The sequence below is a fragment of the Macaca thibetana genome, chromosome 1 (genome assembly GCF_024542745.1).
Source record: "Macaca thibetana thibetana isolate TM-01 chromosome 1, ASM2454274v1, whole genome shotgun sequence".
Taxonomy (NCBI): Eukaryota; Metazoa; Chordata; class Mammalia; order Primates; family Cercopithecidae; genus Macaca; species Macaca thibetana.
Genome location: NC_065578.1, coordinates 189,268,215 through 189,283,987, shown reverse-complemented (window position 1 = coordinate 189,283,987; position 15,773 = coordinate 189,268,215). Strand labels below are relative to the sequence as shown.

Below are 15,773 nucleotides of genomic sequence, written 5' to 3'. Positions count from 1 at the left end.
TACCTTTCTTACAGGGATGATTCCCTGGAAAGTTTGAAAATTACTGCCTTGCAAGATTACTAAAAACACTGATAGTAAATGGGGAGCAGGGGTAATGCTGAAAGTCAAGATTATGAACCCTTTAGGTCAGCTTACCTTTGAGATTCTTACCTGAAATGTTAATAGATTTTGTAGGAGCTCCCTGAGGTGCCATAGCCTGCATTGGACCAGCACCCTGATATATAGTTTTGGAAGTTCGCGAGATGGCACCAAACCGAGACACTGTTGGTCGGTCTCCAAATGGGATGAGGTCATCATCACTGGTTTCTGCTGCTCTTCTCTGAAGATCTAATCGCTGGTCCCTCATTCCTTTACTCTCCACATTCTGATAAAAAAGCAAAATGAGAAATCTACCCCACACTCAGATCGCTCTGTAACCTAATTTTTTCTAGATCTTTAATAAGGTTAAAGATGAGTACAACACTCTTACTGGTAAGACTAAAATCATTAGTTACCTTTGGTTGTTTTTATGTAACACTGGTTTTTAAACCTCTGAGGTGAGGGGCGACAGGGTCCCACTCTGTTGCCCAGGCTGGAATGTAGGGGCACTATCATGGCTCACTGCATCCTCAACCTCCTGGGCTCCAGTGATCCTCACACCTCAGCCTCCCAGGTAGCTGGGACTATAGGCATGTACCACCATATTCAGCTAATTTTTTTTTTATTATTTATAGAGATGAGGTCTCCCTATGTTGACCAGGCTGGTCTCAAACTCCTGGGCTCAAGCAATCCTCCTGCCTCAAGTTCAACCTCCCAAAGTGCTGGGATTACAGGTATGAGCTACTGCACCTGACCTAAGAAATACATTTTTAAAATTTATGGGAGGCCATTGTTTTGGACTAAGCTCCTGCACTAAGCCCCAAGACACCAGATCAAAGCAGAATGTAATCACTTGTGCTAGATGCCACAAAATCAAACTGAACTTGAAAATGCGTCAGTTTTCCAAAAAACAGGAGATTCACAGCAATCAATCATAAGAGGATCACTCAATTAGAACTGGTAAGTCCCTTCTGCTTTAGTCCTATAAGAAAAATAACTTTGAAACAGCTAATCTGAGTTTCGTTCCTTTTCTCTGTTTAGCTCATTAGAGCATATTTCTATTTCATAGATGAAATGCTTCCTGATTAATCAATCACTAATAAAAGCCAATTCAATCTTTAAGAAATACATATATATAATGATCTAGTGTGTGTGTGTGTATATATATATGCATACAAATATATATTTATCCCTATATAATGTTACACACATATATAGACACACAAATATATAATTTGTATGCACATTAACATTTGAGAAATGCTAGATTAGACTTCTTTCACCTATTTGGGAGATTTTCAATTTCCTCCCAAATTTCAAGTCCTCTAGATTGGACTGCAACTTTTTGTTTGTTTTTGAGACAGGGTTTTGCTCTGTCACCAGGTTGGAGTGCAGTGGTGTGTGAGCCTCAACCTCCTGGGCTCAAGCAATCCTCCTGCCTCAGCTTCTCAAGTAGCTGGGACCACGGGCGTGCACCACCACACCTGGCTAATTAAAAACATTTTTGAGGAGATGGGGTCTTGCTATGTTGCCCAGGCTGGTCTTGAACTCCTGGGTTCAAACAATCCTCCCACCTTGGCCTCCCAAAGTGCTGGCGTTACAGGTGTGAGTCACCATGCCTGGCCCAAACTTTTTAATTCTTTACTGATTTAAGAAAATGAGTTTTGTTTTGCTAATACTCGTGTTACTTTAATATAATAACCCTTTTTGAAAGTCAAGTACAAGGCAAACATTCCTGCCTAATTTCCCCTCATTTCTTTCCAATAAGAGCCTTATTACAGCCCAAAAACAATGCTTCTGTAATCCTACTGCAAAAAAAAAAAAAAAAAAAAAAAAAAGATTTATTTTGCTTTTTCTCCCTCTAAAACTCTTTTTGGGGGGGGCGGGGCTGGCATATAATCATATTTATGCTATTAGATATCACTTCACTCATTTACAGTGGTTATCAGCACCCAAATCTTTTTCTTATGGCAAATGTTGGTCTTTTCTTAACCACCTGGAAAAGTATTTATCCATGAAAATCTATATAACCTAGGAAAAACCTATACAATATCTTACTCTGTTAAGAGTAATAAGGACAAATGGGTTAAGAATAGTCAAGGTATACCATACCATTCAGCAATACCATTCCTTTTTTTTTTTTTTGAGATGGAGTCTCACTCTGTCATCTAGGCTGGAGTGCAGTGGCACAATCTCAGCTCACTGCAACCTCTGCCTCCCGGGTTCATGCCATTCTCCTGTCTCAATCTCCCAAGTACCTGGGATTACAGGCTCCTGCTACCATGCCCAGCTAATTTTTGTGTATTTAGTAGAGATGAGGTTTTGCTATGTTGGCCAGGCTGGTCTCAAACTTCTGACCTCAAGTGATCCACCTGCCTTGGCCTCCGAAAGTGCTGGGATTACAGGCATGAGCCACAGTGCCCAGCCAGCAAGACCATTTCTAAGTGTAACTTTCATGCACGTGAAGACATATATACATAAGAATGTTTGTTGGAGTACCATACATAATAGTGAAAGATCAAAAATAGCCTAAATGTCCACTAATACAAAAAGAAATCATTGTATGGTATCATTTATACCGAATATCTCGCAAAAGTAGCTAAAATCAATAATCCTGAGCTACAGATATAAATATGGGCTGGGCATGGTGGCGCACACCTGTAATCCCAGCATTTTGGGAGGCCGAGGAGGGCAGATCACCTGAAGTCAGGAGTTTGAGACGAGCCTGACCAACATGGCAAAACTGTGTCTCTACTAAAAATACAAAAAAATTAGCCAGGCATGGTGGTATGTGCCTGTAGTCCCAGCTCCTCGGGAGGCTGAGGCAGGAGAATCGCTTGAACTCAGGAGGCGGAGGTTGTAGTGAGCTGAGATCATGCCACTGTACTCCAGCCTGGGTGACAGAGTGGAACTCTGTCTCAAAAAAAAAAAAAAAAAAAAGACACAATTTAAAAGCAATGCTGAGTGAAAACATGAAAATACAAGCTGAAGTGTATAATTTATATAAGGTCTATAAACATATAAAACAACATTGTTTAGGAATAGTATAAAATTATCCATGGCCAGGCGCACTGGCACACACCTGTAACTACAGCACTTTCAGAAGCAGGAGAATCCCTTGAGCCCAGGAGCTCAGGACCAGCCTGTTCTGCCTAGGTGACATAGCAAGACCTCATCTCTACCAAAAAAAAAAAAAAAAAAAAAAAAAAAAAAAAAAAAATTAGCTGAGCATAGTATCACACATCTGTGTCCCAGCTACTTGGGAGGGTGAGGTGGGAGGATCACTTGAGTCCAGGAGCGTGAGGCTGCAGTGAGCTGTGATTGTGACACTGCACTCCAGCATGAGGAAGATCCTGTCTTAAGGGGAAATAAAATTATCCATGAAAATGATAAATACTAAACTCAGGATAGAGATTACTGACAGGGAATGAAAGAGGGAGAAAAACGAGACTTGGGAAATATATACAGGGGGATATACTTCTTGAAAATTGTATTTCTTTAAAAAATAAAAAGGCAATGAAGATACTATCCAAGTAGGGTAGCTCATGCCTGTAATCCCAGCACTTTGGGAGGCAGAGGCGGTAGGATCACTTGAGGCCAGGAGTTTAAGATCAGTCTGGGAAACATAGCAAGACCCCATCTCTACAAAATTTTTTAAATTAGCTGGGTGTGGTGGCATGCACCTGTAGTCCTAGCTACTCAGGAGGATCACCTGAGTTCAGGAGTTTGAAGTAACAGTGAGCCATAATCATGTCACTACACTCCACCCTGCGTGATGAAGATCGATCCTATTGCTATAAAGAGATAAGCTGAAGCTGGGCATGGTGGCTCACGCCTGTAATCCCAGCACTTTGGGAGGCCGAGACAGGTGGATCACTTGAGGTCGGGAGTTCAAGACCAGCCTGACCAACATGGAGAAACCCCGTCTCTACTAAAAAATATGGCTGGGTGTGGTGGCATGCACCTGTAGTCCTAGGTACTCAGGAGGATCTCCTGAGTTCAGGAGTTTGAGGTTACAGTGAGCCATAATCACGTCACTGCACTCCACCCTGGGTGACAAAGATCGATCCTATCTCTATAAAAAGAGATAAGATGAAGCTGGGCACAGTGGCTCACGCCTATAATCCCAGCACTTTGAGAAGCCGAGGCGGGTGGATCACTTGAGGTCGGGAGTTCGAGACCAGTCTGACCAACATGGAGAAACTCCGTCTCTACTAAAAAATACAAAATTAGCCGGGTGTGGTGGTGCATGCCTGTAATCCCAGCTACTCCAGAGGCTGAGGCAGGAGTATCACTTGAACCTGGGAGGTGGAGGTTGCGGTGAGCCGAGATTGCACCATGGCACCCCAGTCTGGGCAACAAGAGTAAAAGTCTGTCTCAAAAAAAAAAAAAAAAAAGAGAGATAAGATTTTGATAATATTTTAACTTGGTTATTAGAAACACTGGTGTTACATGATTTTTCACTAAAGAATAAAATAACCCAAGTATTAAATTTCAGCATCTTAGAGTTCACTTGAAGCTGAGCAGCTGTAATTCTGACTCAAATACTACTCTCGTTCACTAGATTCAACTTTGTTATTTAAACTTCAGAGTTGTGAAAAATAATTTTTTTTTTGAGAATTTTTTTTTGAGACGGAGTGCCACTTTGTCGCCCAGGCTGGAGTGCAGTGGCACAATCTTGGCTCACTGCATGTGCTGCCTCCCGGGTTCACACCATTCTCCGTGAAGAAGAATTTTAACTTATTTGGTGAAGGGGTCCAAGATCCTAATTAATTATGTAAAATAATTTAATCTGGGTACTAAACAATTGTTGAGAAATTGCTATTTGCACAGAAATATAATAAATGCTCTGTCTCGGTAAGTATTAAAAGATTTTTATTTACATCTAAATGAATCAAAAACCTGTACTGCTTAAAGATAACTCAATTGCAGAGTATAGAATATGGTCTGAAACTCTTAAGCAAAGCTGAATTATTTGTGCCTAAATGGTAATGGGTGAAAATTTATTTGGTTTATCTTGATTTGTATTAATTATTGCTTAGCTGTTACACATACCATCATTTCCACACTCCCTGCTGCCACAACATCTTTGGGTTTTGCATCTTTGGTTCCAATGTAGGAGCCGATGGTGTCACATGACCAGGGAGAGTACTGGCTATAATCATTTCCTTTGTATTTCCCAGCTACCTTCAAGTCTTCATCCAAAAACTACAGATGGAGAAAGAAAAAATAAAAGAAAAAGAAAAAGAAACAGGAAATGGGTCTATGAATAACAAGATAGAGAAAGCAGGGAATTTCTTAGAACATTGTGCTGAAGCAACATAATGATGATTATTCGATTTTTAAGTGCCACAATAGAAGATTTTTGTAAACTATGAAAAATATAAAATAAGTGAAGAGTGATTTTTAGCTTTCAGTTTTTGTTTTGTTTTTTTTTTTTACCTTAGCAGAAGGTAAAAAAAAAAAAAAAAAAAAAAAAAAAAAAAAAAAAGAAAATTCAATATCCTTCCAGGAATCAGGCTAGGATTTTATGGGTTTGCTCATCCTTTTCTTCATTAGATCAGTAAACATTTAAGCATATATGTACCAAGCCATAGTTTTGTTAGACCCTCCTCAATGTTTCTTTCAATAAAATCAAGGTAAACAAGAACATTAAAAATTTTGATTTTTATAGTACATGATGATGTAGTAACTTTTTACTGAAATCTCTTTAATAGCAATAATTCATATCTTGAATAAATTCTGCTTCTTAGGTTGATTCAATGAGATGAAAAGGATGTCTAATTTTTATCTTTTCAAGATAAGTTCTTCAGTCTAAAAACAGAATAGCTATTCTAAGGCTAATATATTTTCACTAAAATTGCAACATTCACATTTATAAAATGTTTTACATTTTCAAAATGTTTTCACGTATACTACCTAATAAGCTCCTAAATCCATAATAGACAACACAGGTGATATGACCAAGGCTATACCAGTATAGGGCAGTGCTAGGACTATAACTTTAATGTTTCTTTCATTTTATCACAAGACATATATACACTGATATCTAGGGGTATCAGTGTTCATACTAAAAACATCTCTTTGCTGAGTTATCATTGTTGGCCTTCTGCACTGACATAGTAGTATCATTCACTGTCAACCACTCTTCATTGGTATTGGTTCATTTAAGTGGATCTATGCCTCCCACTATACTAAAAACATCTCTTTTCTGAGTCATCATTATTGGCCTTCTGCACTGACACAGGGTCTGCTGATCACTAGTATCACTCATTGCCAACCACTCTTCTGCTTCTATTATTCATAACCTTTTCCCTTTTCTTTGTCCTACTATTATTTAAAAAAAAAATTTTACGCTTTTTTATTTTTCTTCTACTTATTAAACTTTAGATAGAACAGCTAACTTTTAAAACACATGACCTACCAATTACAGTGCTCCTTTTTTTTGAGACGGTGTATCGCTCTGTCACCCAGGATGAAGTGCAGTGACATGATCTCCGCTCTCTGCAACCTCTGCCTCCCAGGTTCAAGCCATTCTCCTGACTCAGCCTCCCAAGTAGCTGGGATTACAGGTGCGTACCTCTACACCTGGCTAATTTTTGCATTTTTAGTAGAGACAGGGTTTCACCATGTTGGCCAGGTTCGTCTGGAACACCTGACCTCAGGTGATCCACCTACCTCAGCCTCCCAAAGTGCCGGGATTACGGGTGTGAGCTACCACGCCTAGCCAAGAGTGCTCCTTTTTTAAATCTCTGACTGTAGTGTATTATATGCAGCTATTTAAATGAATGAGATAAATTTATATACTGACATACAAAGACAGTCAGGAAAATGGATTAGGTAAAAACAAAAACAAAGGCAAAACAGACATAAAACCAAGATGTATTTACTAAATGATCCTATTAAAAAATAATAATGAGGCTGGGCAAGGTGGTTGACATCTGTAATCCCAGCACTTTGGGAGGTCGAGGCAGGCAGATCACCTAAGGTTGGGAGTTCAAGACCAGCCTGGCCAAGGTGGTAAAACCCTGTCTCTACTAAAAATATAAACATTAGTTGGGTGTGGTGGTGTATGCCTGTAGTCCCAGCTACTCAAGAGGTTGAGGCAGGAAAATTGCTTGAACCTGGGAGGCAGAGTTGCAGGGAGCCAAGTTTGCACCACTGCACTCCAGCCTGGGCAACAGAGTGAGATTCCGTCTCAAAAAGAAAAAAAAAAAAAAAGTAATAACAATAACAATAAAGACATCCAACAATCCCACTACTGGGCATTCATCTAAAGGAAAATAAATCAGTATATGGAGGGATATTTACACCCTCATGTTTTATTCCCAATAGCCAAGATACAGAATCAACCGAGGTGTACAGCAACAGATGAATTGATAAAGAAAATGAGATATATACAATGAAATATTATTCAGACATAAAAAAGAATAAATCCTGTCATTTGCAGCAACCTAGATGAGCCTGGAGGACAACACATTAAGTGAAATTGGTTAGGCACAGAAAGATAAATATTTCATGTTCTCACTCATATGTGGGAGCTAAAAAGTTGAGTCACAGAAGTAGAGAGTGGAACTGTGGTTATGAGAGACTAGAAAGGGAATGGAGGGAGGCAAGGGGAGACAGAGCTTGGTTAATAGATACAAAATTATAGCTACATAGGAGGAATTACTTCTAGCATTCTATAGCCCTGCAGGGTGAATACAGTTAATAATTTACTATATATTTTCTAAAAGCCAGAAGAGAGGATTGTTTTTCCTGATTTGAAAAAATTATGCTTTTTTTTTTTTGAAGAAAACTTTTAACATCATAAACTGATCTTTATATACAATTTTATTCATTATTTCTATAGACCAATTCAATTCAGGTTTATTTACTTATTTAACAAATGACATAAAAAATGTGGGCTGGGCATGGTGGGTGGATTGCTTGAGCCCATGAGTGTGAGATCAACAGCCTGGGCAACACAGCAAGACCCTGTCTCTTTTTTAAGAAAATAGAAACATTTTTTAAAAAGTTTTCCACTTAGGATCTTGGAAGTCAAAATAAAATGGAAGGTATCTAGGACAGATTGACAAAAGAAACAAATATCAACAAAATAATTTTCAATTTGATGAAGAAAGAAACCACAATCTTAGGCTGGGCATGGTGGCTCGCACCTATAATCCAGCACTTTGGGAGGCCAAAGCGGGCGGATCATGAGGTCAGGAGTTCAAGACCAGCCTGGCCAACATAGTGAAACCCCGTTCCTACTAAAAATACAAAAAATTAGCCAGCATGGTGGCGGGCGCCTGTAATCCCAGCTACTCAGGGGGCTGAGGCAGGAGAATCGCTTGAATCTGGGAGGCGGAGGTTGCAGTGAGCCAAGATCACACCATTGCACTCCAGCCCAGGTGACAGTGTGACATTCCATCTCAAAAAAAAAAAAAAGAAAGAAAGAAACCACAATCTTCATACAACAACAACAACAACAACATCAGGTTTGCAGTAAGAGATGTGGCTTTTTTTTTTTTTTCTACAGGCGTGAGCCACCGCGCTGGGCCGATTTATAAAGGAAGCTTGAGATAAACATTGTCAACAATGTTGTAGATATGAAAAGCAAGGACAACAGCAGATCTGCCCAGCATTTTTCCTTGAAATAAAATCTGAAGATATTTATTTAGCCCACAAGAAGAATGTTATTTATACAATGTTATATAATGCAAAAATTGACAATTAAAATATAACACTGCTCTCTTCTTCAAAGAAAAGTTGGATGACTGGCCGGGCACAGTGGCTCATGCCTGTAATCACAGCACTTTGGGAGGCTGAGGTGGCTAGATCATCTGAAGTTAGGAGTTCGAGACCAGCCAACATGGTGAAACCCCAACATGGTGAAACCCCGCCTCTACTAAAAATACAAAAATCAGCCTGGCATGGTGGTGCATGCCTGTAATCCCAGTTACTCAGGAGGCTGAGGCAGGAGAATCGCTTGAACCAGGGAGGTGGAGGTTGCAGTGAGCCGAGATCGTGCCACTGCACTGTAGCCTGGGCAATAGAGCAAGAGTCTGTCTCAAAAAAAAAAAAAAAAAAAAAAAAAAAAAAAAGAAAAGAAAAGAAAAGAAAAGTGGGATGACTGTTCTGAATGACTTAAAAGCTACCTGCCTACCAGTCAAAGGATGACTGAAACTCCCTGGAAGCATCCTGCATTTCTGTAGCCTTGACCTTGCAGTGGCAAGTATCACATACACAATTGTCCAAGGAAGAGAGGATTTTGAATGTTCCCAATATAAATAAAAGGTAAATGTTTGAGATAATATGCTAATTACCCTGCTTTGATCATTGCATATTGTATATGTGTATTGACGTATCACTTTGGGAGGCCGAGGCAGGTGGATCACCTGAGGTCAGGAGTTTGAGACCAGCCTGACCAACATAGAGAAACCCTGTCTCTACTAAAAATACAAAATTAGCTAGGCGTGGTGGCGCATGACTATAATCCCAGCTCCTCAGGTGGCTGAGGCAGAAGAATCACTTGAACCCGGGAGGAAGAGGTTGCGGTGAACCGAGATCGTGCCATTGCACTCTAGCCTGGGCAACAAGAGTGAAACTCCATCTCAAAAAATAAAAATAATAAAAAAAAATATCACTCTGTATCCCATAAACTTGTACAATTATAATGTGTCTACTAGAGAGATGTTAGTTCATGCACAGAAAGAAGGTGAAATATATATAAAAAGTTTAAATATATAATAAACAGTGGTTATAGAAAATGAGATTTTGGAGAAACTTCTCTTTCTATATCATGTATTTCCATAATGTATGAATTTAGTACAATTATACACAGGTTGTTTTATTTATTTATTTTTAAATTTTTGCTGAGAAGGAGTCTCGCTCTGTCGCCCAGGCTGGAGTGCAGTGGTGTGTGATCTCGGCTCACTGCAACCTCTGCCTCCTGGGTTCAAGCAATTCTCCTGCCTCAGTCTCCCAAGTAGCTGGGATTACAGGCGCCCACCATCATGCCTGGTTAATTTTTGTATTCAGGTTGTTTATAATCAGAACTGAGGTTTAAATATGTATCTTTGTATCTCAGTAACTAAAATAATACTAGATAATGTTCCTTAATAGCCAGGCATTATTATAATTTTTATTAGGAGTAAAAATAACAATAATAAATATGAATTGTTTACTGAATGCCTGCTACATACCAGATGCCTTATGTTTCATCTTCACCATACCACTATGAGGTAGGCTTTCCTATGTTTGATTTATAAATGAAGAAACTTGCACCTCAGGGTTCAGGGATGCTAAGTAATTTTAAAAAGATCACAGTGAAGGACACAACTGAACCTCAAAGTTTCCTATGTTTGATACCAAAAACTGCTCACTTTTCACAATGTCATATTGTTTTCCACATTTCTTATAAAACAATATAGCATAACAAAGTTCCAGGGTGTACTCTAATAAAGGATTTTTGAAAAAATATCACACCTGTTTTTTTTTTTTTTCCTCTTTTTTGAGACAAGGTCTTTGTTACTCAGGCTGGAGTGCAGTAGCACAATCATAGCTCATTGCAGCATGGACCTCCCAGGTTCAAGCAATCCTCCCACCTCAGCCTCCCAAGAAGCTGGGACTGGAGGCGTATCCCACCACACCTGGCTAATTTTTATTTTTAAATTTGTAGGAATAGGGTCTATGTTGCTCAGACTGGTCTTGAACTCCTGGGCTCAAGTCATCTTCCCACCTCAGCCTCCCAAAGTATGGGATTACAGGTGTGAACTACTGCACACCTGGCTGTTTTTACTTTACAAATAAAACTACATTAATAGAAGACATTGTGACTTTACTAATAACCTACGTTTTTGTGGAAAACTCATCCAAAGTGTTTAGATGGGAAAACTAGATATTGTGAACAACTTCTATTTAGTAGAACTTCCTTCATACTTACTTCATTCCTTCCTTCAACTTCCTTCATACACCCAACAAGACACTATTTACTATGTGTGATGTACTTCTCCATTTTCATTTATTATTCATGATTTGTCAGTTAGTAACGGTTAGAATTGTAATTCTATACATAAAGGATGAAAGACAAGTTCCTTACATAGTATCAACTGTAATCCTGAGAAAACTTACTTGATTATTTAAAAAAAAAAAAATAAACTATAAGCTAAAGCAGTATGTACAACCAACAAAACAAATACGATTACTTTAAAGTTGGATTTTTTGGGCTGGGCGCAGTAGCTCATGCCTGTAATCCCAGCACTTTAGGAGGCCAAGGCGGGTAGATCATTTGAGGTCAGTTCGAGACCAGCCTGGCCAACATGGTGAAACCCCATCTCGGCCGGGCGCGGTGGCTCAAGCCTGTAATCCCAGCACTTTGGGAGGCCGAGGCGGGTGGATCACGAGGTCAGGAGATCGAGACCATCCTGGCTAACATGGTGAAACCCCGTCTCTACTAAAAATACAAAAAACTAGCCAGGCGTGGTGGCGGGCGCCTGTAGTCCCAGCTACTCGGAGGCTGAGGCAGGAGAATGGCGTGAACCTGGGAGGCGGAGCTTGCAGTGAGCCGAGATCGCGCCACTGCACTCCAGCCTGGGTGACACAGCGCGAGACTCTGTCTCAAAAAAAAAAAAAAAAAAAAAAAAACCCCATCTCTACTAAAAATACAAAAAAATTAGCTGCGTGTGGTGGCACATGCCTATAATCCCAGTTACTGGGGGAGGCTGAGGCAGGAGAATCGCTTGAACCCAGGAGGCAGAGGTTGCAGTGAACCAAGATTGCACCACTGCACTCCAGCCTGGGCAACAGGGCAAGACTCCGTCTCAAAAAAAAAAAAAAAAAAAAAAAAAAAGTTGGCCTTTTGAAAAGACGAACAAAATTGAGAAATCCTTAGCAGGACTGACAAAAAAATTTACCAATATAGAACTAGAAAAACGAACATCACTGTAGACCATATAGACATTAACATAATAAGACAACACTTATTCACCATAACTAGTAGCACTGTCGTACAGAAATACAAAGAAGCTGACTCCCCAAATTATGGTTATTGCCCTGTGATACATTAACCAGCTTTTTTAAAAGCAATCTTATTTGACTGCTGTTTTTCTCTGATTTTCACTATCTATATTTATGTGTCTTTCCCATTCATTAAACCAACTTTTCTGGCTGGTCTCCTCATTACTGAGTTAAATAAATCTTTGATACGTCTTACTTATTTAAAACAATTCTGAAACTAGGATTAAAGTTTCATAAATACGATAAAGATTTTCTACCAAAAGCCTACAACATAATGGTAAATTATTATTAAAAGCTCCATTTACTCAAAGATTAGAAAGGAGTCAAGAATATGTGTTACAATCACTTCTATTCAGCATTATGCTGGAGTCCAAAATAATAAGACAAAGACAAGACAAAAGGATTAAAAAGGGGAAAAAAGATTATTCAGAGGACATAATTGTGTGCATAGAAAATTCAAAAGAATCTACTAACAGTATTATAATTAATAAAGAAATTTAGCAAGCCTGCTGAATAGAAAGGTCAATACAAAAAATCGATTTCTCTATATTAATAATAGAAAATAAAAATTTCCAAACAATTCTATTTAAAATAGTTTCAAAAAACAATGATTATCTAGGAATAAATTCAATGTAAGATGTGCAAGACACTGAGTATGAAATATAAAGAAAATTCAAATAAATGAAGGGGTATATGATGTTCAAAGAGACTTGATATTAGAAAGATGTCACTTCTCAGCTGGGCACGGTGGCTTACGCTTGTAATCCCAGTACTTTGGGAGGTCGAGGCGGGCAGATCACCTGAGGTCAAGAGATCGAGACCATCTTGGCCAACAGGGTGAAACCCCAGTGCTACTAAAATACAAAAAACTAGCCGGGCATGGTGGCTCATGCCTGTAGTCCCAGCTACTTGGGAGGCTGAGGCAGAAGAATCACTTGAACCCAGGAGGCGGTGGCTGCAGTGAGCTGAGATGGCACCATTGCACTCCAGCCTGGCGAAAGAGCAAGACTCTGTCTCAAAAAAAAAAGAAAAATGTCACTTCTCATCATGTTGATCTAAGGCAACACTGTCTAGGCCTGGCGTGGTGTCTCACACCTTAATCCCAGCACCTTGGAAAGCTGAGGTGGGAGGATCACCTGAGGTTAGCAGTTCGAGACCAGTAAGGCCAACACGGTGAAGCCCTGTCTCCACTAAAAATACAAAAATTATAGTTGGGCGTGGTGGTGCACGCCTGTAATCTCAGTTACTCAGGAGGCTGGGGCAGGAGAATCACTTGAACCCAGGAGGTGGAGGTTGCAATGAATTGAGATTGCACCACTGTACTCTGGCCTGGGTGACAGAGTGAGACTCCGACTCAAAAAAAAAAAAAAAGATACTAAAATTAACTAGGAGTGGTGGTGTGCACCTGCAGTCCAAGCTACTTGGGAGGCTGAGGCATGAGAATTGCTTGAACCTGAGAGGCAGCAGTGAATGAAAATTGCGCCATTGCACTCCAGCCTGGGCGACAGAGTGAGACTCTGTTTCAAAAAAATAAACAAATAAATATAAAGCAACACTAATAAAAATATAATGCGATCCACACATACAATTAAAACATTTTTGTGGCCACATTAAAAACATTTGTTTTTAAAAACAAAAACAGGTGAAATTAATTTTAACAATTTTATTTAATCCAATATATCAAAAATATTAATGAATTTTACATTTTTGGTATGAAATTCTTGAATTCAGTGTGTATTTTATCACTATAGTACATCTGAACTTAAACTAGCCACATATTACATGTTCAACAGCCACATGTGGCTTAGTGGCTACCATATTGGACAGCACAGATTTAGAGATCTGATGTAATCCTAATCAAAACTGGAGCAGATGTTTTTGTGGAAATCAACATACTGATTCTTGAAAAATAACAATACTAGAAAATATAACCACCACATATTGAGACTTATTATAGAACTACACGAAGAGAATGTGGCATTGGTTCAAGGATAGAAATAGATTGATGGGCCGGGCGCGGTGGCTCACGCCTGTAATCCCAGCACTTTGGGAGGCCGAGGCGGGCGGATCACAAGGTCAGGAGATCGAGACCACGGTGAAACCCCGTTTCTACAAAAAATACAAAAAATTAGCCGGGTGCGGTGGCGGGCGCCTGTAGTCCCAGCTACTCAGGAGGCTGAGGCAGGAGAATGGCGTGAACCTGGGAGGCGGAGCTTGCAGTGAGCCAAGATTGCGCCACTGCACTCCAGCCTGGGCGACAGAGCGAGACTCTGTCTCAACAACAACAACAACAACAACAACAAAAAAGAAATAGATTGATGGAAAAGAATAGGGTCAGGAAACATGTATGTGGTCACCTGATTATGATAAAGCAGGGCACCAGGGAAAGCATGCCGATTTCATTAAATTGTGCTGAGTCAATGCCTTACAGGAAAAAAAACAACAACCAAAAAAACACGGATCTTGACTCCTAATATATTACATTACATACATACAAAAATCAGTTCTAGATGGATTGCAGAGCTAAATGATAATAAACCTTTTAGAAGAAAACAGAAAAAAAAAATCTTCATACACATTGGGGATAGGCAAAGATGACCTAAACTGGACACACACACAAAAACACTGATAAATGAGACTAAAAATGATATGCTTACTTCTTCTGGATGAAAGGTAGGAGGCAAGGTTGGTGAAGGTGCAAAAGGAGGTGGAGAGATAACCTTTCTTTCCTCCAGCTGGGCCATTATTTCCTTTCGTCGGCGATGTAGTTCATCTAGACTAGGATGAGGCTGGGGAGGAGGAGGAAGCCGGCTATAAGGAGGTTCCTAAAAATAGAAAGATTAGTTAAAATTGAAAGAGAATTTCAGGACAGATTAATTCATTTAATATACTCAGCGTATATTTTAAGTTATGAAGCAGCTTGTATACCCTTCTTAACATTTGAAAACACCAACACTTAATAGAACAAAGTAAAACAAAACCCCCCAAACTCTCAAGATCTTCCAAATAGCTAAATTTAGGTTTTTTTTTATTTGGTCATAATTTCCAAGTAGATCTAGAATTGTTAATTAAACATCTAAAGTTCAGAAACTAAGAATGGTTAATTGGGGGGAGGAGGCAGAATTTTTTTCTCATTAATAGTTTAAAAAAAAAAAAACCTACGCAAATTATGAAAAGATTAAAAAAAAAGAAGCTCTCATAAAGAAGTCATCAAAGGGTTATTATCATTGTATAAAAAGTAAGGAATCACTGCAAGCAATAGTCAAATTAAGTCTATGTAATAAAAAAAAATACAGCATACTCTGAGGTACGAAGGTCTGATCTGAGTTGGATGAGGAGCCACTGGATAGTAACTCTCGATCTGTTGGTATCTTTCTCTGGATTCTGGTACATACGATGGTACTGCTGCAGGTGGAATCTCAATGGGTATAGGGCTTTCTCGGAATATCTCTTCTCTTGTGTAAGACTGAGCAGGGTACACTCGACGGCTATCATAGTGAGATGGGTATATAGGTGGGTACTGCTGTGGCTGTGTGCCATACTGAGAGTTTACAACACGATCTTGGAGGTAGGGTGGATAATGATCCAAGTAGGGAGGAGCAGGTTCAGGAGCGGATGGTGGAGGTCGGACAAAGCGGGACACACATTGTGGTGGTGGAGTATAATACATACCTGTATAATACAAAAGAGGAACC

At 39.5% G+C, this 15,773-nt stretch overlaps 1 protein-coding gene across 5 annotated transcripts in view; it reads right to left on the bottom strand.

Moving 5' to 3' along the window:
* The window catches only part of RC3H1 (ring finger and CCCH-type domains 1), a 91,999-nt gene that overhangs the window by 15,532 nt on the left and 60,694 nt on the right, over positions 1 to 15,773 (bottom strand). For all 5 annotated transcript variants that reach the window (XM_050766999.1, XM_050767003.1, XM_050767023.1 and 2 more), the window contains exons 12-15: positions 15,380 to 15,750; positions 14,736 to 14,903; positions 5,134 to 5,286; positions 151 to 364 (exon numbers count right to left, since the gene is read on the bottom strand). In XM_050766999.1, the coding sequence (XP_050622956.1) occupies positions 151 to 364; positions 5,134 to 5,286; positions 14,736 to 14,903; positions 15,380 to 15,750 (906 nt within the window). The remainder of the gene's footprint in view (positions 1 to 150; positions 365 to 5,133; positions 5,287 to 14,735; positions 14,904 to 15,379; positions 15,751 to 15,773) is intronic.